The sequence below is a fragment of the Lolium rigidum genome, chromosome 7, assembly GCF_022539505.1.
Source record: "Lolium rigidum isolate FL_2022 chromosome 7, APGP_CSIRO_Lrig_0.1, whole genome shotgun sequence".
Classification (NCBI taxonomy): domain Eukaryota; kingdom Viridiplantae; phylum Streptophyta; class Magnoliopsida; order Poales; family Poaceae; genus Lolium; species Lolium rigidum.
The window spans coordinates 271905577-271918778 of NC_061514.1; the positions used below are offsets into that span (position 1 = coordinate 271905577).

Here is a 13202-nt window from a genome sequence, read left to right on the forward strand (position 1 = left end):
TGGTTCCCACTTTTGACTGCAGCCGTCGGATGCGGTAACTTTTTTCTCACTCGCTGCTTCCTTTGGTAGGTCACTGACGGCTGGGACCAAGAGTGTGCGGAACCAGCGATCAGAGTCAGCGACACTGCTCGTTTCAGGTCGCTCAGATAGCACATGGCAGTGAAAACCTAGATCGAGCCAATCCTAATCCCCTCCCACTTCCAGCCTCATTCTCTCCTCCCCGCACCTCCTCCTCTCCTCCCCGAGCCGATGCGGCGGCGCGGCGGCGGCGCAGCGGCTGGATGTTGCAGCGGTGGAGGCTCACCGGAGGTGGATGGCCGGAAGGCCGGCATGCTTAGGAGGCGCGGGTCAGGCGGCGGCATGGCTGATGTGGGGACCATGGACGCCTTCACCGTTGTGCTGCTCGGGAGAAGCCTCTGCAACCCCGTCGACAGTAGTGGCCGCCGGAATTGAAGGGGACGGCGGCGGCCAGAAATGAACGTTGTGGCGGTGAGCAGAGCGGGAACGGGGCGGCGGCGCCTCGTCTCGGTGGCCCTAGGCGCTCAGGAGGAGCCCTCGGTCTGAGGTAGGTTGCTGCCTCTTCTTTTCCGCGGCGATGGCGACTGGAGGCGCCGGGCGCGGCCGAGGATGGGCCGACGCGGGGCGGATTCGCTCCAGCGACGGGCGCGGCCGGAGACATGCCAGCCGGAGGTGGAGGAGCAGCAAGGGGCGGCGCTGGGACGGTGGAGCACCGCGGTGGACTCCCTGGAGGATCTGGCCAAGACGGCTAGGAAGCGCAGCGCCTCCTCATCCTCGACATACGACCACGACTCTGTCCGAGCCATTCACTTGAAAAAGGTCAGCTCTTCGTCGAAACATCTTGCTATGCGTATACTTCTCAATCTGTAGCCTATACACATCGAATCTGCTTGAAATGTGGTGATTAGGATTTATTTGCTGCACCAGAAAATTAGGATGGTGACTAATATCAAGTTGTTTATTTCTACATTTATACTGTAACTGCTTATTGCAATTAGTGAAGGCAATGCTGTATTTCCACGGTTACTACAAATGTCGAATCAAATCAGGTTCATTTGTAGCTTAAGACAATTCTAATACTGCATTTCTTTTTTAGGATCTTGCTTCTTTCACCAACTGGACAGTAATTGTTTTCCATTTCGCCTGTAGGTATGCATCATCAAGAAATACCAGCGGGTTATTTCCTTTTATCTGGTCTATAGAACACTGTCCATAGCATGTTATGTAGAAAATACATACAACACCGTGATGTGCATTTTTGCTTATTACATAGGTACCCTGCAGTTGTTTTGCCTGTTATCACCCTGAAGGTTCACCTGGTTATTTGCTCTCCTTTTTCCCATTGTAGTGCATAAGATATTCCTATCATGTTGTCTTAGTCTAGGTTTGTCTGATAGTGATTCTCAATGTTGTCCTTATAGTTTGAAAATTCATGTGGTATGATCTGGTTTTAATGAAGTGTTTGATGCTCGGTTGATCTCTTTTGTGTCCATGTCTACACAAGTGTCAACATTTAAAACGACATGCATGTTCTTAAGATCTCTGGAGTCCTGGCTCATGAAATTGGCCCTTTACTTTCGCTCCACAATAATCCTTTTCTACTTATACAGGTCATGAAATATATCTTTAGATAGATTCATTTCCACATCACCATACACACGTAGGGTCATGCTCCGACAGACCACACTCCAAGTAGAGCTGAGTTATTTCATTTCAGATCTTTACACTATCCGGCTGCTATTAGAGAACTTAAATTGTTTGGAGCAGCTACATTCAGACTGAATTTTGTTGGATTTAGTTCCTACACTACTGCATCTGTTGCATTATTTCCCAGAAGGAAGAAGTGTCAATTATGTGTTTATGACAGATTTTTAAACTAAATTTAAGCCAGTTATCCACATGTGGTTCACCCTGCGCTAACACCAAGTCCGACTCATGCACACATACATTTGACACAAAATTTAAAATTAGTGCTAAGATGTTTGGCAGTTAATGAGAAGAGGAATTTGTGTTTAGAGGAGGGAGTTAGTGGAGGAATTGGACAACGACACAGTGAATTTACCAGTCAAAACTTATAGGTTTTATATCCCTTGGCAAAAAAAATGGTGATAAAGGTATCTTAAATTTTAATATTGATCATCTCAGGCTACATCAAGAACGTAGAGGTAACACAGTCGACAGTGACACCCGATGGATGGCTCAAGACAAGGCCGGTGATCTGTGCTACATAGACGATCGAGGATGGATATATGTGGATCGTCTGAAAGAGTTGATCAAATGCAAAGGCTATGAGGTAAATATCATTGAATGGAGTACATTGTTATATCTATCCTGAAAGGCCGGCCTCTAAACCACTGAGTGTTTCTTACGTCTGTAACTCTGAATGGAATTTGTTTTTAAATAGACCCCCCAGCAAAGTTGGAAGCTCTTCTGCTGGCACATCCAGATGCTACTGATGTCACTGTTACCCCGCTACTTCTATTTGTTTGATTACGTCAGGTTTTATATTCAGTCCCCATTTTGGAGGTTTCCTGGTAGGGATGTCGGCCGTGTCCCAATGGCCTATGTCGTGAGGAAAAAAGAGTGCTAATGTGGTGATGGAGTTTGCAGCAAAACAGGTGAGCAAGAAAACCAGTTGTGAATGATCAGATCCAATAAAATTAACCATCATGTTAACCATTGATACATAGATTTGTTTGGCTGATTCCTGCGATTTCTCTGACCTGCTGATGTGTGATGTTCTGAAGGTAGCGCCTTACATGAAGTTCAGGAAGGTGGCTTTTGTGACGAACATCACCAAGAATCCGTCCGTCAAGGTAGTTATGCATATGTGATATCTATGTACACTACTTCTATAAAATCTCCAGGAAATTATACCGCTTCTTGTTTGGAGTCTCCTGGCCCTGCTTTTATACTGTCTCTTTGGTACCTAGACTGCCTACTGGGAGAGTACAGAGTACCCAGAGTACCCAGACGACAAACAACCTTCACGAGAGGTAGGCTGATCTTGAGAATAGCCAAGTCTGCAATGTGGTTACCGATGGAGCGCTAGCTGTGGGCGACGACCGGGCCAGGCAAGTTCATCTCATCCCTCTCCTCTGAGTCTCTCTCTCCTGCGTGGCAGTGCAGACTCATGGCGTGTGGTAGTATCTGGTGGCGCGTGTGGCAACACTCACCCAGATCGACACTATTCTTTTACCTTCGTAGCAGCAGTAAACAAGGCATGCTATTTTTATCGATTAGCTACTTTCTTTTCTTGGTATAAATTTTTGAAGTGTTAGGGAGTTGCAGATTCTGTGATCGCGCATTTGATTTTTTGAGAGTCCAACACTCTGGTTCCTAATTAATAATTAATGCGTTTTCTAAACATGGTGTGTGCCGGATATCGAGGTAGTCTGGGTGAGGCCGGTTCAGCCCTGACCCATGACCTCCTTCATGCTCCAGACCAAGTGGGACATGCTAAATTTCAGATGCTTTGTTCACCATTATCAGAGGTCATCATGTACTTTGAGGCACATAATATGTTCCTTGGCAGTTTCAAATGGAATTGACATCAATTCTCTCGTTTCGCAGGTCAGAAGCAGGCATGGAGATCTGCACCATAGTGCAAGGGGAGAGGGGGATTTTTCATTTTATTGTCAGTTATCTAGGGTACGTATGCAACCATGGGAATATACCTAATGCCAAGGGAACTTTTGTGGTTGCTGGATATGTCTATTTACATTAAAATTCATGTTTGGTGGCCGATATTGACATCAGGTCTGAGAAATAGAGGTGGATGTGGAGCACACGCTTTAAATTTATATGTGTAACCTTATTTCCCTCGGCAACATGAAATCTTTGGAAATTGATGCTGCATTGATACTTCAGTAGGTGAGAGGTCTATCCTCAACAATCACTATAGTCAAATGGTATTTTTGGAGTAGCTGTGTATTAAACTGCAATTTAAAATAGAGTTCAAAAAGAAAGTCTTTACAGTTCGTTCCTTTTGCTATTGTTTTACTATATTGCTGGTGGCGCTGTAGCTCGAGAGTATTGATATGTTTGGCTTCGTCGTAACTGTGCTATATACACATATTATATACTGTTTCAGATTTAGGTCCAACACATATCTACTGCATTTGGTCTGAGTATTTATTTGGTGCCAATTCTATCTTGCACTTTGTTATACCTTCTGGGTTTATGCTATGGAGCCCCCAATACTTGGTTGTCCAATATCTTTCGCGTCGCTATAATCAGATTATATTGCAAAGAGTTTGCTAGAGGAAAATATGAAACTGTATGAACCTTGGTTTCATCGTTGCAATAATATATTCTGGTAGCCAATATGCATGAACCTGTGTTTCATAGCTTTCTTTGGCATGCTTTGTAAGAGCCATTAAATTTGCTGTGAGTGTGCATCCAGTCCCTCTACATAGCATGTCTAGCTAAACTGAAGAAGATCTTGGGTTTTGTGTTCTGTTTGCAGACCTGTTGAAACACTATACCAGCTTTTAATGGGCAAGGAAATATGCCATACTTTGATGGGCCTTTGTGTTGTAGGAACTACTAACGAACTCAACACTTCTTAATAACAAGCGCGGGGCGGATCCATGGCGGCGACGACCGGAGGCGACGGGCGCGGCCGGAGACGGGCCGGCGCGGGGCGGATCCAGGCAGCGACGACCGGAGGCGACGGGCGGGCGGATCCACGGCGGCGATGGTTGAGCTCTCTCATCTCGCCAGCGGACGGCAGCCCGGAGCCGCCGCAGTCGTGCCTCCCCCCTCGACCTACCCAGCGTCGGCGTGGCGCGTTGCCTCGCCGCCTCGCGCCTCCTCCTCGACGACCCCGAGCCGCCGTCGTCGCGCGTCTCTCCCTCAACCTACCTAGCACCGGAGGTGGAGGAACAGCGAGGATCGGCGCTGGTACGGTGGTGGAGGAGCAGTGAGGAGTGGCGCTGGGACGGAGGTGGCGTGGCGGCTTGGGTGGCGCTGGGTGCAGGGAGCTCTGGTGGCAGGCCGACCGGTGTCGACCGCGCTCCCTCAGCCGTGCCCTCGCTCTTCATCATCTGCCGTCGCGCCTCTCTCCCTCGTCCTAGCATGGAACGCGGTTCCAAGGCAGCGCCTCCCTCAGCGAATGGCGGTGAGGTGCACATATTTTGGACTGCTTTTTTTATGAAATTCTCATGGTGCATCTGCCTAAATTGGTTTCTTTTCCAGGTTATACTCTATTCAGGAGCCATTGTACATGCTTTGTGTTGGCTTTGGTGTTTCCAAATGAATGTTGTTGGAAGTCATGTAAGATTAATGGTACTGAATTGTCATATTAATAAGTATTGATGAACTGGGCTAGGTAATGAGAAGAAAACAAGTTGCTGATCTGTTTTTGCAAAACTGTAGTTATATAGCTTTTGTTCATAGATTTCAGTGCTGTAAATAAATACAGCCTTTCAGCTCATATGCCGATTTGTAGGATTGTACAGGTCATTGTGTTCATGTTGATGAAATTGCGAACGGTTTTATTCTTATTTGCAGGCAACAATCACATGATTGAAAACTTGATTGGTTAATTAGGACATGGTTAATTATTTCTGCATCTTTCTTTCTTGAAAGATGTAATTTTTGCAGTGTTCAAAGGTACAATTTTCTATTCAATATTTACTTATTTCATAGACTGTTATTTGAAATTTTCATGGTTTTGTGATTTGATTGTGAACGAGATTAATCTAACATATGTATCCTTTTAAGTTATGCTCATTCAAGTGATTCCTTGGTATTTTATTTGTCGTATCCCCGCTTCGGGTCGACGCCGCCGTCGCGGCTCCTCCACACCATGGCCGACGTATGCTCGGCGGCGGCCTCCGACGAAACCCTAGCTGGGAGTGTTCCCAGCCGAGGAAGACCGAAGACCAAGCCACGACGGGGGAAGGTACGGCCTCCAGCACCCTCAATGCCTCAGCCCCCCATCGTAAGTTCTCCTTTTCGATTGCTCCTTCTCCTCCTCCAACCTCTATATATGTAAACAGTGGAATGTGCATGATTTTTTTATAACGAAAATGGTCCAGATATGATATTTCGAATGTGCATGATTTTTTTTATGACGAAAATGGGAGTTGAGGGTTGATTTGTGCAATATTTGGCTATGGTTATTCTATTAGAAGTGCATATCCCACATTTGATTGATTTACTGGAAAACTTGCATTGAAATTGGATAATGGTTTCTTGCACACCACTTTCCTTTCTCCGGATGCCATATAATAATAACAGCTACACAGTTCAACATGATGCCATATAATGCTTGATAAGATCAGATTTGTTTTCTCTACAGAAATCTGAAGGCACTATATAAGCACGTGTTATTCTAAGTTTAACGAGAGATGAACTTTTTCTGTTTGGAACAAGTAGCGTTGTTCATGGCTTAGTGATCAAGATAAAAGTTCATTCCTCTTTGTTTCAAGGGTGTGGTAACCTTTTCATTCTTGATATAGTATTTGAGCCCTTCTACTCTATCAAAAGGTTGTTTTCTTCTTGGGCAGTTCAATGGTATTATCTAATTAAGCTCCTCAACGGGGATAAGTTATTTATAACTTCATATTTCTATTTCCTTTGTCGTACCAAGGCACACCAATTGTGATATCTTAGCTGAACTCTGAGTTGGAGAAAGCACATATAATAGTACTATTACCAATTGTGATATCTTAGCTGAACTCTGAGTTGGATAAAGCACATATAATAGTACTATTATGAATATATACTGCGCAAACACATAGGTATTGTATATGAGGTTCCATTATACTCACTGATGTTCCATCTGCTTTCAATTTCATGAGATGATGTGCGATTAAAAAACAACTCTGCAGTAGTTGTAGCACTTAGAGCCATGCTATTATGGTGCTTCACCTTCCTTTTATATGTCTATCCAATTTTTATACAAAGTCTTTGCAGTGAACTTTTTAATCACATTCAGTTATTCCTTCCGTCGTGCGATCTTTTCAGCTCAAGAGCTCTTACCAGACCAATATCTCTATGCGTTGGACATTGTCTACTGACAGTATGTGAAGATAGCGAGGATTGCTACCGGATCATGGCCGCTTGCGCTGGTTAACGAATGAGCACAAATGTGACAGTTAATAGAAAATCCCCAAGCTCAAGGACGGGGATAGAGTTGAAGTGAGGTTTTCTCTGCATATTAGCAGGAGTACTTTATCAGGTTGACTACCGCCTCCTAAATTTGTAAATAATGAAACCATCTGGTAGTAATTTGTGCTGCAAACATAAGTTTTCATGCTATAAATTCAAGTTTGAATTGCATACTCGTGCCTCTGCTTCCTGAGTTTATACATAGTGCTATTGTCTGCAGGACAATGTTATTGGACATTCTCTAAATTTCCGTAGAATTTACATGCGAATTCCACCCCTTTGCGTCGGGGATGGAGTTGTTATAACCCTGAAGCCCATTTATAATAATTTCTGGTTTACATGGTACTGGTTAAGTGGGTCAAAATTTCGAACCAATCTTTTTATCCTCTTGCTCGCAATAAATACAATCAAAGCTAAATCTTATAGTTTAGATTTTGCCATTTGCGCGATAGCGCAACCGGTCATCTAGTACACATAAAACATAGATAACTCGCTGATGATGTAGGTAGTCCGATCATGGCTTGGCCTCTGGCTCTGGAAAGTGGAACTCAGGCTTGGGGGGCAGCTCGGATTTTGGGAATGGTGGCAGTTCATGCTTTGGAAACTCCGGCATGGTGGGGTGCGGAAATTCCGGCATCTTTGGCACAGCAGGGTGCACCTCTGGCACGGTAGGATGTGGAATTTCCGGCTTTGGCAGCTCAGGCACAGCAGGATGGGGCACTTCGTGCTCCTTTGGTGCCTCTGGTACGACAGGGTGTGGGACTTCGTGCTCCTTTGGCACCACAGGGACAACTGGATGAGGTAGCTCAGGTTTCGGCAGCTCGGGCATTGCAGGGTGTGGCGGCAACTTGGGCTTCGGTAGCTCCGGCACAGCAGGGTGCGGCCCTTCAGGCTCCTTTGGCATCTCCGGTACTGCGTGGTGCGGCACTTCGGGCTCCTTTGGGACGACAGGGTGAGGAAGTTCAGGCTTTGGCAGCTCGGGTACAACAGGGTGTGGTGGGAGTTCGGGCTTTGGCAGCTCCGGCGTAATGGGATGTGGTGGGTGCTCCTCCTTCTCCTTGGGCATGGCTTCCTCCAGGTGCCGTGCTGCGCTGCTCATGCAACTGCATGAGAGCAGCAAAACCCCGAGGAAGGCAACGGAGGATAGTGTGTTTCTGCACGCCATGGTGATCTTGTCTATGTGCAAGTGAGGAGCTGCTCCTTCAAATGGAGGTGGTTTGGAGACGAGAGAAGGCCTGGTATTTATAGTACGCTAAATGACATTAAAACTCTCTACATGTTTGCAGTAGAGACTAGCGGTCTTACTGAACAATGACACCTGGTATGGATTCCTGGTAGGCCACCTGCATTTTGGGAGTTGTTTACTGACTTCAGTTTTGTGTGTGAAGAAAAGTTCAGTTTGTGTTCAGTCTCTAGTCTCTACCCATACATAGATACATGGTGCTTAACTAGTTTGGAATTATGAGACCTGAGTGATGATATGGCCCGCGATTGCAACACACCACACGTCAAGGTCTTAATAGTGTACTTGGAAGTTATAAGAGTGTGGCTGGAGGCTGGAGCCTTCCTGGAAGATCTACTCATTTCATTTCAGTATGTATACATGCATGATTGCATGATACATCTCATTCTTAGCCTATAAGCTGAAGCAAAACCACACCAGAACGTAAGTACTGTGTAGGGGATAATTTGGTACTTTGTCGGCTGGCAGTTTAGCTACACTTATCTGATTGTCTCAGTATGATTGTCTGAACCTACCATCGGAGCACTAAATCTGTGAGGGTTGGTTGGATCGCGCGGGCGTTTTCGTGTTGGAGCGTCCTACCGGCGTCTCAGGTCGATCCACGGTCGTTGCTGACTTGCTGTGCGTGTCATGTTAGTTCACCGGCGCACGTCTGACGCAACTTAACTTCAGTTACTACATGTTTTGCTACAGAGACGACGCGTGAAGCGATGGTGCTTTCGACCTTTTTTTTCATCTGCATTGGTGGTTGTGGCTTGTGGTTGATGGGCTACCTAAGTACGATGGAGTCTTGCTAGTGTCCCATGCATTACATGCACGTCGTACCCTCTGATGGCAGTTGTGCCCTTTGCGGTGAATGGGAAACATGCGATCACATCTTCTTCAACTGCCACCTTGCGAAATTCATGTGGCGGGAATTAGGGAACTCCTGCACTGCTCCTGGAACCCGACAGGGGTCGCGGATTTCATGGCCATTGTGAATGGCCTTACGGGGGCCGTCTCCGTAGGTTAGCTTGGTTCACCTTTGCGGCCCAATGCTGAGCCCTTTGGAACATACGCAATAAGCTAGCTATTGAGGGATCCCTGATCAACAATCCGGCTGACGCCATCTTCAGAATGTCTATTAATATGCAGAGCTGGAGGGTAATGGTCAGACCGAGGGACTTACCGCTGCTGGACGCGGCGCTGGACGAGGTTAGGAGGCTTCAGCGGCGGCTTCGCGACGATGACGGAGGATGATCAGCACCTGGACCCGTACCTTGCATCCCTCTACTCCGCTGTTCGAAGCTTTAGTTGTGTGTAGTCTTCTTTCTGTTCCGAGACTTGGTATCTGTGTTTTGTAATGACTAAGGCATTAGACTATTCGTATGGGGTGTGAGTTGTATCGCTACTATGTTGCTTCGAGTGCTTTATCTATAAAGCTGGGCCAAGAGCCTGGACAAGGATTTTGTGCACATGGGAGTCAGTGCTCCCTTCACTTTTGGATTTTTGAAAATTTCAGATTCTCATATTTCTCTGCTTTCAAAAATTATAACATTAAATATGTAGATAGATGTGTATACGAGGATTGGAATCAAAAAAGTCTCGTCAAAAAATACGTTATATTTTTGGAGATGCAAAAAAGACAAATTTCTGACAGTACACTGACAAAATATACGTACTATTGTACTACTATTTATAGTCAGAAATTTGTCTTTTTTGTATTTTCCAAAATACAAAGTATTTTTTAATGGGACTTTTTTGACTACACTCCTCGTGTCTAAATCTATCTACATATTTAATGCCATAATTTTTGAAAACATAAAAGAGCGAGGTTTTAAAAATTTTCAAAAATCCAAAAGTTCAAGGAGCACTTGTGCTCATGTGCACATGGTGCTTTCCGCAAGAGCCTTCCCTTTAAAAAGTATTACGCAATGATATTTCCTTTGCTTTATCAAAGACAAAGCTGCTTAGAAAACCCTGCACACGCTCTGAAGAAATCTTGGACTTCGCTGGCTCGAGTCAGGATGGTGTACTAAGAGCATAAGATTAGTCACAATGCATAGTATCATATAGAAGCATCATGCATATGATACTACCACATGTTACTATCTCCACAATGCATGATATTATATACTAGTATCATTGTCTTCTTATATTAATTGCTTTGTAGAATCTCAATGCAAATATATGTACAAAATTTACTTAACATTAAAATTTTCTAGTACTATGTGCTATGATACGGTATCTACTCCCTCAATACCGGTTTACATGGCAATTACGTATTTCAAGAAAGAACTTTAACTACTAATTTAATCAACAAAATATAAGGTATGTAGCATAAAAATTATACTATTATAAACTTTTTTAGAATATGAATCCAATGGTATAATTTTTGTGACTTATATCTTATATTTTGTTGACCAATTTGTAGTCAAACTTTTTTCTCGGAATGCGTAATTGCCCTGTAAACCGGTATCGAGGGAGTACCTATGATACTAGTATCCACTCTCTCATCCTTAATTGCACTGCCATATCAGCATTTTGCATGCATGAAATGCATGATACTACCTATAATACTCCCATTATAGGTAGTCTAATGACCGACCATCTCTTTTAATTTAGACAGTGTATAGTTTAATATGGTACTAGAGCCAAGATGTTTCAAGTTTAAAACCCTGCACATGCAGTGTTAAAAAATATATTTTGCGGCCTACAATGGAAGCCTTTCTATTAGTTTAGCGGTTTAGCCTGATGTATGAATTACACCCAACCTCTGCAACGACGCACCACCCTAATGGCACTACAGATGCACACATCCTAAAAAGGAAAAGAAAACTCAAAAACAAAAGTCCCGCTACAGTCTCTCGGGCCTAACAACAGCAATACATTCACCGCCAAGACAACACCTGAAATACAGACTCTCCAAAAATAACGCCTCCAAGAAGGGAACAGTGCTCTAACACCATCGTCGCCCGATCAACGATCTTAGGTTTTCACCCTGAAGATAGTCCCCGCTCTCAAAACAATGCCTCCAACAAGGTCATTGCCAGACACAACCAGTTAAGGCCAGACTTTGGGTTTTCACCCTGAAAGGTAGGACTCTGAATTTCACTTGTGTTATCGCCTCCACTTTCATACCGCTGCTGTGAAGCCCGGAACACCAAGCAAGTCCCTCAACAGCGCGGAGACTTGAACCTCCCTTAGCTAGTCCTCCCCTCTGGCCTTCATGAATTTCTCTTTTTCCGACTTTCATCATGGATCCATAGTCACTTGATGTCAACACAGAAAAAGAGCTTCGCGCCGCTCCCTCCAGAACCAATCGGTCGGAATAAAAGCATGGGTGTGCACGACCGAATACCACCGATCCAGCAAACTCCAGGCAAAAAGCACTGTTACATTCGCCGGCGGAGCCTTCCGAAACTCAACACTCTGGGCAGATCACGAGTCCAGGTCTCCGGTAGGTCTTCCTCTACACGCAAGAGAGACCCTAGGACCACCGCCTTTATTCAGGTCGGACCCCCACGTCGGCGACCTTCCCGGGCTGGCCACTCCAACCCTCCACCAGCGACACCGTCGTCGGCTTCCATGCTTCTCCAACACGCCACCAGAACGCGGTGATAGATCGATAGATCCACCACCACCAACCGTAGGCCGACCCTCTCCGGTGAAGAAGAGGGCCACCTCCACCGTCGTACCCAAGGCTGCTGCCCCGGGCGACCTCGTGTCGCGGGTGAAGCCCAAGATCGCCTCCACTAACCGACGAGAGGCGGGGGGGATGGTAATTGGCGCAGGCCATGGGCCTGGCCACCGCCCACCACCATCCCCTGCCGGAGTGCTGCGGAGAGCCGACGGGAGGAGGAGACCGCAGCGCAGGCCGCCGCCGCCCATCCCATCCGCGCAGGCCGCCGCCGCCCATCCCATCCGCGCCGGCCGGTCCACCACGGGAGAGCCGACGGGAGAAGGGGGCGCAGCGCAGGCCGCCGCCGCCCATCCCATCCGCGCCTGTCGGTCCACCATGCGTCGAGGAGGGGAGATCCGGCCTCCATCCACGACGCATCGACGAGGAAAGGCCGCCGCCACGCCCCGTGGGTCTTTGCCTCGGCGGCGCTGCCGGCGGCGGCGGTTAGGGCTGGGAGGGTGGGGTGCGGGAGGGTGGGGTGCGAGAGGGTGAGCGTGGTGAGTTATATCTATAACTTGCAACTAGAGGTTTCAGGGTTTAATAGCCAAGTAACACAGTAAATATATTAAGGTATGCCTGTTTCCACTTCGCCGTAATAATTATGATACTTTCCAAAAAAAATGCATGTGCAAACTGGAATTAGCCAGTTAAGTGAAGTTATTTTTTCGAAAAGGGATGTCCGAGCCTATGCATTGATTGATGCACACAAAATACTTTTTACCGAGTCAATATCTAAAGTTCTACATATTACAGAAAACAAAGGAAAGCTCTGGCAATCTGATACGTCTCAAACGTATCTATAATTTCTTATGTTCCATGCTACTTTTATGATGATACTCACATGTTTTATACACATTATATGTCATTATTATGCATTTTCCGGCACTAACCTATTGACGAGATGCCGAAGAGCCAGTTGCTGTTTTTGGTTTCAGAAATCCTACAAAGGAAATATTCTCGGAATTGGACGAAACCAACGCCCAGGGTCTTATTTTTCCACGAAGCTTCCAGAAGACCGAAAGGGTTACGAAGTGGGGCGACGAGGCACCGCCACGCCAGGGCCGCGCGACCAGAGATGGGCCCGCGCCGCCCTGTTGTGTGGGGCCCTCGCGTCGCCGCTAAACCTACCCTTCCGCCTACTTAAAACCTTCGTCGCGAAAC

At 46.1% G+C, this 13202-nt stretch overlaps 2 protein-coding genes and 1 long non-coding RNA gene across 9 annotated transcripts; 2 read left to right on the forward strand and 1 right to left on the reverse strand.

Moving 5' to 3' along the window:
• The first annotated feature begins 603 nt into the window (after positions 1 to 603).
• On the forward strand, positions 604 to 3867 carry LOC124678236 (4-coumarate--CoA ligase-like 4). Of its 7 annotated transcripts, none has more exons than XR_006994389.1 (5): positions 604 to 837; positions 1115 to 1167; positions 2164 to 2311; positions 3148 to 3669; positions 3778 to 3867. XR_006994389.1 is itself a non-coding variant. In XM_047214156.1 (5 exons), exons 1-5 carry the CDS (start codon positions 628 to 630, stop codon positions 3781 to 3783), a joined length of 495 nt encoding a protein of 164 aa, XP_047070112.1. In that variant the 5' UTR covers positions 604 to 627; the 3' UTR covers positions 3784 to 3867. The 7 variants fall into 7 exon arrangements, 3 of the variants coding, with proteins under 3 accessions (XP_047070112.1, XP_047070113.1, XP_047070111.1); XR_006994387.1 differs by having other exon boundaries at positions 3148 to 3512; positions 3592 to 3867; XR_006994388.1 differs by having other exon boundaries at positions 3148 to 3239; positions 3592 to 3867.
• A 1163-nt stretch (positions 3868 to 5030) lies between these two features.
• On the forward strand, positions 5031 to 5376 carry LOC124678238. The gene is made up of 2 exons (XR_006994391.1): positions 5031 to 5145; positions 5218 to 5376. It is a non-coding gene; the product is annotated as an uncharacterized LOC124678238 (long non-coding RNA).
• Positions 5377 to 7651: 2275 nt separating this feature from the next.
• Positions 7652 to 8302, reverse strand: LOC124678235 (protein PELPK1-like). The gene has a single exon (XM_047214154.1). It carries the CDS (start codon positions 8300 to 8302, stop codon positions 7652 to 7654), a length of 651 nt encoding a protein of 216 aa, XP_047070110.1.
• Positions 8303 to 13202: the final 4900 nt, after the last annotated feature.

Coding starts and splice junctions, on each gene's coding strand:
- LOC124678236 (XM_047214155.1), top strand. CDS start 628: ATGGGCCGACGCGGGGCGGATTCGCTCCAGCGACGGGCGCGGCCGGAG. Junction 838..1,114: donor GAGCCATTCACTTGAAAAAG/GTCAGCTCTTCG, acceptor TTTCTTTTTTAG/GATCTTGCTTCTTTCACCAA. Junction 2,312..3,591: donor TCAAATGCAAAGGCTATGAG/GTAAATATCATT, acceptor CTCGTTTCGCAG/GTCAGAAGCAGGCATGGAGA.
- LOC124678235 (XM_047214154.1), bottom strand. CDS start 8,302: ATGGCGTGCAGAAACACACTATCCTCCGTTGCCTTCCTCGGGGTTTTG.